This window comes from Ictalurus punctatus, chromosome 28, assembly GCF_001660625.3.
Source record: "Ictalurus punctatus breed USDA103 chromosome 28, Coco_2.0, whole genome shotgun sequence".
In the NCBI taxonomy this organism is placed as follows: Eukaryota; Metazoa; Chordata; class Actinopteri; order Siluriformes; family Ictaluridae; genus Ictalurus; species Ictalurus punctatus.
This window is the reverse complement of record NC_030443.2, coordinates 7,012,730-7,028,986: the sequence shown is the minus strand read 5'-3', so window position 1 is coordinate 7,028,986 and position 16,257 is coordinate 7,012,730. Positions and strand designations below refer to the sequence as shown.

The 16,257-nt window shown below is 37.1% G+C and overlaps 1 protein-coding gene across 4 annotated transcripts; it reads left to right on the top strand.

The window, feature by feature from the left end:
* The first annotated feature begins 271 nt into the window (after positions 1-271).
* On the top strand, positions 272-12,587 carry LOC108260022 (trichohyalin). Of its 4 annotated transcripts, XM_047152033.2 has the most exons (9): positions 272-406; positions 1,914-1,932; positions 4,508-4,521; positions 5,076-5,091; positions 5,672-5,706; positions 6,932-6,992; positions 7,595-8,479; positions 8,752-8,823; positions 9,062-12,587. In XM_047152033.2, exons 1-9 carry the CDS (start codon positions 398-400, stop codon positions 10,288-10,290), a joined length of 2,340 nt encoding a protein of 779 aa, XP_047007989.2. In that variant the 5' UTR covers positions 272-397; the 3' UTR covers positions 10,291-12,587. The 4 variants fall into 4 exon arrangements, with proteins under 4 accessions (XP_047007989.2, XP_053532922.1, XP_047007987.1 ...); XM_053676947.1 differs by lacking the exon at positions 272-406 and having other exon boundaries at positions 1,683-1,932; XM_047152031.2 differs by lacking the exons at positions 272-406; positions 1,914-1,932 and having other exon boundaries at positions 3,660-5,091.
* The last annotated feature ends 3,670 nt before the right edge of the window (positions 12,588-16,257 follow it).

Genomic DNA, 16,257 nt, shown 5'->3' with positions numbered 1-16,257 from the left:
TCAAAGCAGCACTTCTGTGAAACATGGAGTCATGGACATTTATGGAAGACAGTTGAACTTGTCTTTATTTGTCCCTGATACAGATAGAAATGGGATTAAAATATGGTGATGCTCAGCATTTTCACTTCATATGGAGTGTTTTATTCAACAGTTGATCACAGATGTGTTACTCCTCTGACAAAAACACTCCATGAAGTATTTAATTATTTAAATATACACTATTTATAATGATTCACTGTTATATTTTACAAAATTTTTTTTTAAAAATTGTAGCTGAACATCTTTGTACTGAAAGCACAGAGTGAAATTTTGTTTAGCAGCTATTCTGACTGTAAATCATAAGTTTTTCTCACTGTATTTTATCTAACATTACATTTCTCTCTGTTGTTTTACAGAGATGTTGTTGGTAAGTAAATAACTCGACTTCACACCTTCACATTATGAGGATTTAGATGGAAGCAAGTGCATGTCTGGCAGTTTAATAAAATAACAATTCCAAAGGTACAGGCAAGAGCCAAAGAACACAAACAGGCAAGATCATGCGATCATGCAAACAATCTAGAACAGTCAAGGTTGAGAATGAAGGTAGAGGGAATAAACAAAGTCAAAACCAGAACACCACCACAAGCTCAACATTTGGTAACAACAGCGATAAAATCTACTGAGCATATACTTTGCCACAGCTATGTGTGTGAGAGTTTCTTTAAGTAGTATGGTGTGATTTTCCATGTGATCGAGAACAGGTGTCTTAAATTAGAACTCCAGAGAAGGTGCGGTGTCCGTGTGTAGCTTTGGGAGTTGTAGTTGTCAGCCATGTTTGTAGTTTGCAATGCTTTCTGGGAAATGGAGTCACTAGTTTGCCATGACATGACACACAAATGGCAAAGGCTGATATTTTATAAACTTATCACACATATTACATTTTACTCCAGGGATCAAATAGAAAGGTAAAAAGCATTTTCAGATCATGTTTACGTGAATGACTCTGATCAGTAAGTGAGATTCGACTTCCATCAGTCAGCTTCTTTGCCACAGTGCTCCTGTGTGTAACCCCACTGCACTGCAATAATGTAGGCAGAGACGATTACCATGTCGAGTAAACGACGCAACAAACATGTAACATATAACACACACCACTGCCAGAATCCATCAGAATCTCTCTCATCTTATACACTTATATTCACGTCTTATGGGTTTGTGAAAATACTATAGCATTCAGTCTTCTTCTTGAAATGAACAGTAACATAACATTTCCTGACACTTCACAATGAACATAAATCATAGCCTTAACAGTTTTCAGTGCTTGTAGACAGAATAATTGCCATCACTTGATCTGCGTAACAATCACAGCATATTTTGAAAAAGCATTGAAGAGTTGACTCGGCCTAGCATTTAGTCTCTTTAAGCTAACAGTAGTAAGTCTTGTTAATCCATACAGCATAAAGACAACCTGACTGAACTGAGAACAGACGTCCTTACCTTCATTTATAAAACTTCCATAATAGGAGAGAGGGATTTGGGAGTGAAAGAGAGAAAAATATAACAAGATCATGCATCTTCCCAAGTCTACTGCGACATATTATATGCTGTCGTAACCGATATATAGACGAGGCAGTAGCAAAGCACAGCATTCTGTTATCTGTTCAATTTTTTACATTGATAAGCGTCTGTGTTTATAAATCACAAGATATTTCTGTTCCTTAAGGGTAACTAGCGATATATTAGCACAATGCTATATTTTACAGATTTACTGTGTGTGATGACTGATTGTTGTCTAGTTTTCCTCTTTTTAATTAAGATACACATCAGCTGTGTTTTAACCAGAGTAACAGTTACTTTCACATTTTCACATGGAACAATTCACATTTGGCTTCATGCATAAAATTTTCACACTGTATTATTTACTTTCACAGGAGGAAAAATTTATGAAGCGTGAGTATAAACACTTTTCTCTGATAGTGATGTCTTTATGCTGCATGAATAACATGTTTATTGAGCAGATGAAATAGATTAGACTGTGCTGTGTGTTCAGAGTGGAATAGCACATAGATATATGAGCATCATGAGCATAGTGTAGTGAACACAACAGAACGTGATCGCTGGCAGAACATTCATCATGCTGTTGTATAGTTTGTCATTAGTGTTATACGGACATCGACATCTGACCTACACACTGATACTGAGAGCTAAAAAGCTGAACAATTGTTTACAAATGACACACACACTCATTAGTGAGCAATCTGCTCTAATCAAGCTAATAATCAGAGATTGGCTAAATATCAGTTTAAACTGAAACAATCAGAGACATTTTTACATCAGAGATGAAATTAAATTACACACTAAATGTGGCCTTTAGATTGTTACAGTCACTGGATATCCAGTAGAACAGACTAGATCACTGCCAAATATAGCACTGAGAACCACAACAACACACAAAGCTAGATAATATTGGGCAGCTAGTTTGTTCTGTAGACTGTGTGCTGTGTTTGAATGAGCGCAGTCAGAATGAGCACAGTTACACTGCGACATCAGAGATCAGACTGCTGCAGAATCAGACAGAGCCACGGTGCGAGCTAACCGGCTAACGCTAGAATTCAATTCAATTCAATTTTATTTGTATAGCACTTTTTACAATAGACATTGTCTCAAAGCAGCTTTACAGAAATATCAACATGGTATACAGATGTTAAAGGTGCGAATTTATCCCAACTGAGCAAGCCACTGAGTGGCGACGGTGGCAAGGAAAAACTCCCTAAGATGTTTTAAGAGGAAGAAACCTTGAGAGGAACCCGACTCAGAAGGGAACCCATCCTCATCTGGGTAACAACAGTTAGTGTGAAAAAGTTCATTATGGATTTATATGAAGTCTGTATGGCGTTAGGAGCAGCCGTAGTCCCAGCAGTCTGGAATTAAAGAAGATTTGAGCTCCATCCAGAGGCAGAAAGGATCTGGACCTCTAGTATCTCCATAAATTCGTGTGGGGCTCGGCGAAAGGAGAGAGGGAGAAAAAAGATAATTATGACTGCGAAGTAGTAGAACAGAATCTAGTCAGGGTAGGCTTGAGTAAACAAATACGTTTTAAGCTTAGACTTAAACACTGAGACTGTGTCTGAGTCCCGAACACTAATAGGAAGACTGTTCCATAACTGTGGGGCTCTATAAGAGAAAGCTCTTCCCCCTGCTGTAGCCTTCACTATTCGAGGTACCGTCAAATAGCCTGCATCTTTTGACCTAAGTAGGCGTGGCAGATCATATAAAACCAAAAGGTCGCTTAGATATTGTGGCGACCATTTAGTGCTTTATAGGTTAATAAAAGAATTTTATAATTAATGCGAGATTTTACTGGGAGCCAATGCAGTATTGATAATATCGGTGTGATATGGTCGTATCTTCTAGTTCTAGTTAGGACTCTAGCAGCTGCATTCTGGACTAACTGGAGCTTATTTATATTCCTACTGGAACATCCAGACAGTATGGCATTACAGTAATCTAATCTAGAGGTGACAAATGCATAAACTAGTATTTCCACATCATGTAGTGACAATATGTTTCTTATTTTAGAAATATTTCTGAGATGAAAGAAGGCTATCCTAGTAATATTATCTACATGAGCATCAAATGATAGGCTGGAGTCAATAATCACTCCAAGGTCTTTAACTGCTGTACATGATGAAACAGAAAGACCATCCAGAGTAACCATGTGATCAGAAAGAATATTTCTAGCTACACGTGGGCCTAATAAAAGTATTTCTGTTTTATCAGAATTAAGAAGACAAGCTCTTGTTGAAAGTGAGAGGTTTTTCTCTTTTACCTTGTACTCAGTAACTGTGACAGTCAGGTTGTTGAGCAAATGAACTCTAATATATTAAACACAATGAAAATACACAATGTATAACAATTCAACATAAACATTAGTGAAAGACTGTAGAGTTCTGAGACAAAGAACGAAACTCCACCCGCATGGCATCAGAGGCCTTATCCAATAGAGAGACAAACACACAGATACGTTTCAAGAGCAATGGAACAGATTACAGTTTGCTAAAATGTAGATGATGGACAGATGAGACAAAGATTAAGCTGTAGCAGAGTGATGAAAAGAGGAAAGTGTGAAGTAAAAAGAAAACCGCTCATGATCCAAATCAAAGCAACACTTCTGGGAAACATGGAGACATGGACATTTATGGAAGACAGTAGAACTTGTCTTTGTTTTTCCCTGATACAGATAGAAATGGGATTAAAATATGGTGTTTTATTCAACAGTTGAACAGTTGAACAGCTGCACTGGGAAAAAAACACTCCATGAAGTATTTAACTGTTTAAATATAAACTATTACAATGATTCACTATCTGTTGTTATGTTTTATAGAAATTGTTAAAATTGTAGCTGAACATAGTTGTACTGAAAGCACAGAGTGAAGATTGTTTAGCAGCGATTCTATTTGTAAATCGTAAGTTTTTCTCACTGTATTTTATCTAACATTACATTTCTTTCTCTTGCTTTACACAGAACTTAGGAGTATGGTAAGTAAATAACTCGACTTCACAAGAAAGCTAGCGGCTGATATTGTATAAACTTATCACATATACTACATTTTAATCCAGGGATCAAATAGAAATATAAAAAGCAATTTCAGATCATGTTTATGTGAAGGACTCTGATCAGTAAGTGAGATTCCACTTCCGTCAGTCAGCTTTTTCCCACAATGCTCCTGTGCATAACCCCACTGCACTGCAATAATGTACGCAGTGACATTTACCATGTCGAGTAAAAAACAGAACAAACATGCAACATATAACACACACCACTGCCAGACTCCATCAGAATCTCTCTCATCTTATACAGTCCATTTTCTCCTGCACTAATAAGGAGCTACACCTCAGTATGGGGAGGAGATCTCAATGCACTAATGAGTGTGATGGCTAATTGTAAAACCTTAACTAGCTTACCTTTGTTTATGAAGAGACACACAACCTGTGTTATGGTCAGAGTAAAAGTTATTTTCTACATTTACAATTTGTCATTAAACTCTCGTACCATGCACAAAACATTTACACTTTATTATTCACATCCACAGCTGGGAGGAGAGCGAGGTGAGAAAATCATTCATTAAAAATTCAGCATTTTATTTTGAATTTTATTTTGTAGTTATTTGTTTGTGTTACTTGTTCACAGTAAAGTACCACTGAGCATCAAGAGAATAGTGTACTGAACACAATGTAGTAATACAGACACAGAAATCTGACCTACACACAGATACTGAGAGCTAAAAAGCTGAAGGTTTTTACTTGAATGTGATTTCATAGCAGTAACTCCTTCTGAAAGTTATTGAGACTGGCTAACATTATTGTAGTGTATATAACTACAGAGAGACATGTGAGTTAGAGAGTTCACACTGGATAATGGTGCATGAAAGAGATTATAACAGAATAGAGGTAAGTGATCTGGTGAATTTGTTTCTTATAGCATTAATACTGAAAAAAACCTGAAGAGATTTTTTTCCCAATTCATCAGAAAGAGGAGAGAAACAAACCAGTACAGAATAAAATCAGACTTCTTGAGAATATCTACAGAAAGTTTATAGTTAATACTATTTGATCAAATACAGAGAACATTTCATAATATAACAATGCATTTTTATAATCTTAACAATCTTACTTTGCATTTTTTCAGATCCTCCTCTAAATGAAGACATCTATGTTTATCAGGTGAGTAAACTGTAATAAAATATTATAGATCACAAATCTTTTACTGATGGTAACAGCATTAAAAAAAGATGATTAAACTATGTTACAATTAGTCCAGTGCCCGGTGACGGGTAAATGAGTTACCATGGTAACAGCCCCCCAGTGATGGTAAAAACTTGACTATTCCAGGTTTAAAAAAATATGACATTTGACTGTTCTAGAAACACAGCTGTTGAACTGTTTGTTAGCAATTTGCTATTATTATTGGTGTCATTATTATTATTGCTATGAGTCTAAACAGTATATGAAAATTGAAACAAATTAAATAATAAAGCAAATAAATGCAAGAAAAATCATGACCTTCTCCCCTGTTGAAGTTCATCTAGAAACTTTGTCTTAAATTCCATTTAAAGTGGCATAGAATAGTTTTAACACATATTCAATTTAACTTTGATTAAGATTTGTGCACAGACCTTACAACAGTAACATAATTTATTTACATTAAAAAAAAAAAATCCCTAAAATCTATGTGGCAAAATTAATGGCACCCCAAAAGAACAAATCAAACTATCACACATGGGGGGAGAAAAATACATGAAGTGCTCTCAGTATCTTTATTATTACTTTATTGTGATTTTGTGTGACATCATCACCGCAGAAAAGAACCCAAACATCTTGATTCTCCTGTAGGGGGCAGATTTTTTTTTTTTTTATCACTCCTGTAATGTTTCAGTTTCAGCAAGCTGCATTAAAACTCAGTGTGTTACTAAATACAATATCAGTTTAAATCAGCCTCAATCAGCTCACTGTGTACTGTTAGTAATATCAACTCTCAGTGACTCACACTAACACACACACACAGTGAGTGATCTGAACAGAGAAACACTTCATGTTTATTTAACATTTTATTTACATTCAGTATGGAGTCATGTAGAAACCGCAGAAAAGAACCCAAACATCTTGATTCTCCTGTAGGGGGCAGATTTTTTTTATCACTCCTGTAATGTTTCGGTTTCAGCAAGCTGCATTAAAACTCAGTGTGTTACTAAATACAATATCAGTTTAAATCAGCCTCAATCAGCTCACTGTGTACTGTTAGTAATATCAACTCTCAGTGACTCACACTAACACACACACACAGTGAGTGATCTGAACAGAGAAACACTTCATGTTTATTTAACACTTTATTTACATACAGTATGGAGTCATGTAGAAAACCTTCACATTGTTTTATTCACTTCCACAGAGTGACAGAGAATGGACAGAAGATGAGAGAGTGGAAATGGAGAAATCTGCTCTATGGATTGGTGAGTAGAGAAGGAGCTACAAAAGTTAACACACCTGTTCATTTGTTGCACAGTGAAGTATTCAATAACAAGATCTCCAGTAAGCATGAAATTCACAACTTGTTACATTATTTATTAAACATATTATTTATAAATTTTACATAAACTTAATTATAAATTGTACCAAATAAATAGCATTTAGTTTACGAGACTTAGATAGCAAAAGGAAATAGCTGTGACTGCTGTTGGAAGAAAATACATCAGTCACGTAAAATACGTAAAACCCTATAGCTACTCAAGTTAATAGAATCCTAAAATTATGCAATATTACCATATAGTTGAGTTTTCCTTTTCATCTCAATGAATAATAGTTTAAATTCTACTTAATCCTATTTAATGAAATAGGAAATAAAATCAGTATATATATACATATACATACATATATATATATATATATATATATATATATATATATATATATATATATATATATATATATATATATATATATATATATACGAAATATTATACTGACTAACTTTTGACTTTTTCATATGCCATCTGACAATAGCATTCTTTCTACACACATTATTCCATTTAACACTCACTTTTAATTATTTCAGAATATAACAAAGATGAAAAAAAGGGTTTTACTGAATTTGCAAAGAAGAACCGAAAACTGAAAGAAATTGAAGAGCAGCTAAAAAACACTAAGCTGGAACTGGACAGCATGTGTAAATCACTGGAACATAAAGAGCAACAGCTAGAGGACTGTAAAAGAATAATAAAGAATAAAGATACAGAACTGAGAGACAGAGAGAAAATCATGCAGGAGAAAGATACACTACTCAAAGATACAAATACAAAACTAGAAAAGACGATTAAAGAGCTACAGGAGAAAGAAAGAGCTCTACATGAGAGAGCTCAACAACTGAAACTGAAAGACACGCAGATGCAGGAGGCACAAATACAAGTGGAGGAAAAGGAGAAAAGACTTGTGGAGAAGGATAAAAAATTAAATGAGAAAAATGAACAGCTGAAGGTTCTAAAAAAACGTTTAGAGACTAATGAGAAGCCTCTTTCTGAGAGAGGTGTAATGTTAATGGACACAAATGAAAAACTTAAAAATGCCACTGAACAAATTAAGGAGAAAATCTCAGAACTGGAGAATATGAACAAACTGCTGAGTGAGAAAGAAACACAGCTGAAGAACACAGATGAAGAGCTGGAAACTAGTAAAAATAAACTGGAGACACTGGGACAGGAGCTGCAGGACAAGAAGAGACAGCTACAGGAGATGATGGTCATACTGGAGCAACAGAAAACTGAGTTAGCAGAAAAAAACAAACAGAATGAGAGAGAAACACAGCTAATGGAAAGAGACAAACAGCTTCAGGAGAAATACACACTTCTAGAGGAGAAAAAAAAGCAGCTGCAGGAACAGACATATCCAGAATCATCAGCTCCCATCAGAAGAAGAAACAGCAATGATTGGTTACCTCCAGCAAGTGAGTAGTGTGTTACATTAAGCAGTTAAAAGATGCTTCTCAGAAGGTCAATATTTCCAGATAGTAAAATCTACACTTAATAAATCATATGTACATGAAATATACTTTAATGATACTTAATGCTGCAACTCTTCAGATATTGTAAGGAAGTGTAATATAAACAGTGAACGTGGTTATTTATAGTGTATAACACATAACATTAATGATATCATCTGTCTAACTATACCTTCTGAAGAATGCCTCTCATTCTGACTGGTTCTGATGTTTCCTAGTGAGCGGAGAGTCTCAGGACTCAGCAGCACCAATCAGGAGAAGAAATAGTATGGAGGGAAGATGCCTAAAATGTAAGTGATTAATCATTCTTGTTGTGTGTTTAGTGTGTAACGCAACACTAGTTTTGGGTAAAAGAGACGATTATAAAGAGAGTCAGCAGGCAGATTTACACAAATAAATTTATCATTTGATTTCAAATATCCAAATTTCATCATTAATAGACTATTGACCCACCACCGTACTCCAGAGAAGTACTCCATAATGCCGTAAGTGATTCTGTATTAAATGATTCATATTGTTCATTTTCAGTGGTTGGAGAATCGTCTAGTCCACATTCTCCAGTGTCGGTTCCTGTAGCCGAACTGAGGCTGGTGCTGCTGGGAAGGACTGGGTCTGGAAAGAGTGCAGCAGGAAACACCATCCTGGGCAGAGCGGAGAGGAACCAGGCTACTACATCTACAGCTACATCTACATCCACCCAACAGAGTGAGAGCACACAGGGAGAGGTGGCTGGGAGGAAGGTGTCTGTGGTGGACACATCTGACTGGTTCTCTCCTGGACTCTCTCTGGAGAAGCTGAGACAGGATGTGGGACTTTGTGTCCGTCTGTCTGCTCCAGGAACCCACGCCTTCCTCCTGCTCATACCTGTAAAGCAGCCTATAGGAGAGGAGCGAGGCACGCTGGAGAAAATGGAGGAGATGTTTGGAGAGAGATGTTGGAGAAACACAATGATCATATTCAGTGTTACTGATGAACTTCAGAAGAAGAACATTGAGGAGTTTATCCAATCTGGAGACCAGGAGGTCCAGAGACTTGTAGAGAAATGCGGGAACAGGTTTCACTGTCTCAACATTAAGGAGAGTGGAGATGGTTCTCAGGTCTCAGAGCTGCTGGAGAAGATAGAGAAGATGGTGGAAGGAAGCAGGGAGAAATTCTACAGCAGTGAGATCTACCTGGAGACAGAATCTCAGATTAGAGCAATGGAGACAAAGATCCTGAAGGAAAGAGAAGAGAAAAGAATGAGAGTGGAGATGGAGATGATGAAAAAAATAGAAAAGGAGATGCATGATTCTCTGAGAAAGATAGAGGGAGTGATCCAGGAGCATGAAGGAGACATCAGACAACTTAATGACCGAACAACTGAACTGGAGAGAAAGATGAAAGAAGAGAAGGATGAGGAGACAAAGAGAGAACTTGGGAGGGAGCTGAAACGAGAGGTAGACAGAAGGACAGAGATGGAAGAAAAGGTGAAGAAACTAAAAGAAAAGAGAGAGAGGGAGAGGAGAGAGATGGAGGAGAGGCACCAACAGGAGATGGAGGAAATCAGGGAGGTGTATGAAGGAGAAGTCAGGATGGAGGCAGAGAGAAACCTCATGAAGATCATCCTGCCTGAACTCCAGAGAAACATTTTGGCCTCAAAAACAAAGATGCAGGAAGAGTTCAGCAGACAGATGGAGGAGAAGCATAGAGAGCTGGAAACTCTTAAACAGAAACTTTCAGAGCTCACAGAGATTCTCAGACTGAGGGATGAAGTCTAACAGACAACAGTGATGAGCTTAACATATCAGAACCAGCAGCAGCTTTAAACTGAGTTAACAGTGTATGTATGACTTTGGGTAAAAATCACAGAATTATTTTTATTGTGGCTTGAAATCGGCAGTCTTATATAACTGCATTATTTTCTTGCTCACCACCGTGTTTTATTCCATAATGGTGCTAGTTAAGGGAGTCTATAATGATATAAACACAGGAACTGAAATCATGTAGTGACACTTTTCCTGTGTTTAATAATGTTATGATGTCACTTTTTAAGCTTAGTTCTCCTGCTTTCTGGTTCTGCTTCTTAATTCATGTCTCATTTCTGTAATAGAAACACAACAACATACTCTATATGTGTAATCCAGTTGTATATATTTTATTAACGATGAATTAAACATTTTTTACTTTATATGCAAATATATAAGAATATAAATAAGAATTGTAATAAATCCCTCCACCAGTAGAGGCCAACAACAAGCTGTTATTTATTTTTCTTTCTCATGATGGAAGGCAGGTTGGATCCTTATTTCTGCACATCAGTGGATGAGTAACAGCAGAACAGATCTATGCATTGGGCGTGGTCACTGAAACAGTCTTATTCCTGTACAGCTCATCCTCTCTCTAATTGCTGCTCCACACTGCAGCTTTCTATCAGGATCCATCACCTGCTCCAACACACCACACTGAGAGTTAATTACACACGTCATGTTCAATTCAGAACCAGGAAACATCTGCAGTTTCACCATATGTGTCTAATTAACTCAGTTATGATCAGATAAACACTGTAACTTGAAAAGCAGGAATATTCTTAACATGAACCTACAATCTACTTGAATTAAAACCTGACAGAGTGACTGAGGAAAGATGTGACAATAAAATGTTAGTGTGAGTGTTTAAGTGTTAAAATGTTCACTTTGGAAAAGTGAGTCTGACTCTCAGTGTAGATGGGGGGATGAAATGCTGTGTGTTCTGGACAAGAGGTGAGTCGAATCCACTTAAATTCAGAGACAGACCAGCTCCAACTCACTTGATAACCCTAAAGATGCCATCATCATCCGTCCCGAAAACTTCAAGGCGAACAGTGGCTTGTGACCTTAGATTTTGGTGGAGCAGGACAACATTAATAATGACAAAGCCTCAAACAACATGAAGTCGAGAGGATATTACACCTGACTTAAGCTATAGGCTACTATCTAGTGAATATTTGAGTAACTCTGTAAAAGGCAGTTGAGATTCAACAACGTTCAGTCATACAACGTACAGTCTAGCAGCTTATTAACACTGCAGCAGGACTACCCAAACATCACAGATAGATAGATAGATAGATATATAGATAGATAGATAGATGAACTGAAATCTTCAGAATAAAACATTATAAACATCATTAATGAGATTGATACAAGTTTTGATCAACAGTCTCAATATCATCTGTTGCATAAGCTTTGCACTGACATCAACTAGTGTACTTATTGGTTTGGGGTTCTCCATGCCAAACTTTTTCAACACATTCTTTGTGTAAGTTGTCTGACCCATCCAGATTTCTCCTGGGGTTTTTTGTTGTTGTTGTTGTTTTGTTTTTTAATAACTTTAACTCCCAGAAAATGTTTCAGCTCACCAATGTCTTTGACTTCAAACTGATTTGCCAAAATCCTTTTCACTTAACTTATTCGCTCATTACTGTGACCAGCAAGAATTGTGTCATCAATATACACTGTAGTGTAGAATGTCACACCCTCTGCTGCAGTATAAATACACGGATCACCTGTAGTTTGTGTAAATTTCATTTTACACAAACTTTTCTTACTTATGACAATTAACATAGGAAGGGAACTAATATTTGAGATGTACTGTTCCTAAAATGTGGTAGTCACAATAAGTTTACAGCTTATTTAACATGAATAAACAATTTAACGCATTTTAGCACAGCACCCGTGGGACACATATCACTGACTGGAAGACATAAAACATCTTAGTAACCAAACTTATGTAGTATAAGCAGTAGTGAAATTATGGTATTGTGAAATATTTTTCCTTATTTTCCATTATTATGATTCAATCATTTAAGATCAGCTCAATGTGATTTTGCTTACTCATGGTTTTATTAAGTTTTTGTGTTTCTGTCCTTGATTATGTTGTTGTCAAGGTGTTTTATCTTTTATCTCATGCTTTTCTCTTATGTTTTCTTTAACTAGCCTTAGGTATGTTGCTTGCACATACATCTGAGTATAAAACCCAACTGTATCCAATTTATGTTTGGACTAAGATTGAGACTACGAAATGCTGTAGTGCCCAGGGTGTATCTGCACAGATAATAAACCATCTCTTTGACTATACCCTGGCTCTTGGTCTTCTGATTCTTCAAAAATCTTACTTCTGGTGAAGCTGAAGCATTTTAATCATCCAGAAAATATTTACATCAGCATTCAACAAGCAGCAAAATTGGAATATCATGTGAAATGCTTATATTTTCCATACCAGAACCTGAATTTGTTTTACATCGACCGCAGACAATTCCCCACCACACTACCAGAGGGCAACCTCCCCTGAAAGTTAAGACTCTTCTTTGTTGCTTAATTCCAATAATTGTGTGTACGCGCTTCTCATCCAAGCTAATTACAAATTCATTAGGGTGACCATACGTCCTCTTTTTCCCATACATGTCCTCTTTTTCGGACCTTAAAAAGCGTCTAAATTTGAGAAAATGTCCGAGATTCGACTTTAGTTTCATTATGATGTACTTATGGTCTAATAATGCATCGAGTGTGCATATTTGCATTGCTTTAAATCCGCTCTGTAATTCCCGCCTTCTCGCACACCATTTGGTCGATTATAAAAGACTTGCAACTGGCCGAATTCCTGCCTCTCAACCATTAGTCTGCTCTCAGTGAATGCACAAAGTTGAATCGCTGTTGTGTACAAACAGCTGTTTCACAATAGCAGCAAATGACAGCTGTCCTGACTTGAAACAATGCCCATGGATATAAGGTCATTTTTAACTTCGTTATCACACTGCGTCATATTAGATTACATGGTCATTCAAATGTGGAAATGATGGCAGAAGGTACACTTGTGGCATTTGATGTTTCATTTTTTTTTTTTTTTATTAAAAAATTTAGGAGACTCACTTTAGAATGAAGAATGAAGAAAAAGTTCAATCCCACTGGCATCACTTTAAGCATTTTGGGTATTCTCACTATGGTTAACAGCTTTCTATTGTAGGTAATGTAGCCATTAGCCAAAGTGAATATAGATGAATACTCAAGTAAAGTACACTTGTCACCTATAAAGGTTAATATGCAAGTCCTTCAAGGTGGATTTTTCCTTTAAGGCTCTAATATCAAAGAGTGGGTGGTTGCCAATATATTTGTTATTTAATTACAGCATATAAAAAGTGTTAATTAAGTTATCCAATTATAGATCAAAATTAGATTTTGTAAATAATTGTATAATTGCTCACTCACATACCTACACATCATTCTTTTACATTTTTATTACTGAAGACTGAATTGTTCATAGTAGGTATTGAAGGTACTCCAGGAACCAGCTAGTTCAGGGTAAACTTGATCTTTAGCTTATTTATTTTCTGCAAACACAGTGGTAACAAAGAAGGAATAGAAATACAGTCTTCATTTCTTTCATAAACACAAACACCTTCAGCTGAGAGAGAGAGAGAGAGAGAGAGAGAGTGAGAGAGAGAGAGAGAGCTTGTTAAAGTCCTTGTGAAGTGCCTTGAAACATGCAGAGTCTCTATCTCAAACCCTCTAGTGCCACCAACTGCTCAAAGTCTGACTTGTGTTTATGCTAATAGCTTTTGAATGTGAGGCTCATCTGATTCCTTGGCTCAAGATAATTCTAGTGCACACTATGACGTCATACATTTTTTCCCACCATTTTGAATTTTCTGAATAACCTACTTTTTTTTCAAAATCGTCCTAAACGGTTCGTCCGATTTCACCAAAATTGGCTCAGGTTATCTTGAGACCATGCTGACAAAAAGTTATGGAGCTCAAGTTGATTGGTCCAACCGTTCTCAAATGAAGCACAAATGAATTTACATTTACATTTTACATTTATTCATTTAGTAGACGCTTTTATCCAAAGTGACTTACAAATGAGAAAATACAAACTAAGCAATATCAAGCAGAGAACAATACAAGTAGTGCTAACATACAAGATCCATTAATTGAGTTCCATAAGAAGCAAAGTGCACAGAGTAGAGGTTTAAATGCCAGAATAAGGTTTTTTTTTTTTAGGGGTTGGTTAGGTGTTCACGGAAGAGGAGGGTCTTTAGCTGTTTCTTGAAGATGTTGAAAGATTCTGTGGTCCGGATTGAGGTCAGAAGTTCATTCCACCACTGAGGAACAGTTAGTTTGAATGTTCTTGAAAGGGACCTTTAGCCACGCTGAGTAGGTACTACTAAGCGTCAGACGTTGATTGATCGCAGATTGCGTAAGGGAACGTAAGCCTTCAGGAGAGAGTTGAGGTAGGAGGGTGCTGTTCCAGACAAGGGCTTGTAGGTGAGCATCAAGGCTTTGACTTTGTTGCAGGCAGCTACAGGAAGCCAGTGGAGGGAGATGAAGAGGGTTGTGACATGAGTTCTCTTGGGCTGGTTGAAGAAGAGGCGTGTTGCTGCATTCTTCATCATTTGAAGAGGTTTGATGGAGCTGGCTGGGAGGCCCGAGAGTAGTGATTTGCTGTAGTCCAGTTTTAAGATAACAAGTGCCTGGACTAGTAGTTGTGTAGCCTGTTCGGTGAGGTAGGGTCTGATGTTCTTGATGTTGTACAGGATGAACCTGCAGGACTGTGTAGTTGTTGAGATGTGGTCTGTAAAGGTCAAGCTGTCATCAAGAATCACCCCAAGGTTCCTAGTCATCCTGGTTGGCTTGAGTGTGGTTGAGCCGAGCTGTACAGTGAGGCTGTGGTTGATTAAGGGACAGGCTGGGATAACGAGAAACTCAGATTTTGCCAGGTTGAGCTTAAGGTGGTGTTCTCTAATCCAGACCGAGATGTCCGACAGGCAAGCAGAGATTCGTTCAGAGACGGATGGATCGTCAGGCTGGAAGGACAAATAGAGCTAGGTGTCATCAGCATAGCAATGGTATGAGAAGTCATGAGACTCAATCACCTGCCCAGCGATGTAGTGTAGATAGAAAAGAGCAGTGGACCCAGAACTGACCACTGCGGAATGCCAGTTGTGAGTTGCTGAGTTTCAGAAATACCTCCCCTCCACAATACCTTGAAGGATCTGTCTGAGAGATAGGATTCCACCCAGCGCAGAACCGTTACGGTGATGCCCAGGCTTGAGAGAGTTGACAGGAGAAACCGTTCTCAAATGAAGCACAAATGAATTTGACAGTGAGCACACCAAAATGGATGCTATATCTCTGTAATGCTTTAGCATATTCAGACCAAACTTAGTATATGTCATGGTCATCATGACATGAGAGTACTGTACCTGCACCATTTCGGAACAGCGCCACCTAGTGTTCACAAGATATGGAAAAAGAACATTTTTGCATATAACTTCTGAACGGTTTGTCATAAAATAATGAACATGCTAAAATGCTACATATCGAGTGGCTCCTCCCCCCTTTTAAAGGTTAAGGCATACTTGATTGTTAGTACCATGGATTTTTATAATGATAATAATATAATCATATTCTAGAGTGTTTGATTGGACAGAAAATCTGATGAGAAGCTGAAATGCAGAATGAAGTCATCAAAATCGTTGATCTGTATTGATGGTATACATTTTGAATGCAAATATCTTCTAAATCTGACTTATGTCATTGTTTTGGAGTACACTAGCTTATAGATAACCTTAAGACTAACAGATTCATAATAAAAGCCACAAATCCTAAATTTTGATTGGATGGGGACTTATAAAAATATTTCCAGCACAGACAGGTATCGGGTGTGACATGTTAATAAACCCATACCCATACACACAGTTAAACCATGTTTTC

Bases quoted from the DNA above. Each gene is read 5' to 3' on its own strand.
- LOC108260022 (XM_047152031.2), top strand. From the start codon at position 4,908: ATGAGTGTGATGGCTAATTGTAAAACCTTAACTAGCTTACCTTTGTTT. The intron at 5,092-5,671 runs GTGAGAAAATCA...GCATTTTTTCAG, and splicing joins ACAGCTGGGAGGAGAGCGAG to ATCCTCCTCTAAATGAAGAC. The intron at 8,824-9,061 runs GTAAGTGATTAA...GTTCATTTTCAG, and splicing joins GGAGGGAAGATGCCTAAAAT to TGGTTGGAGAATCGTCTAGT.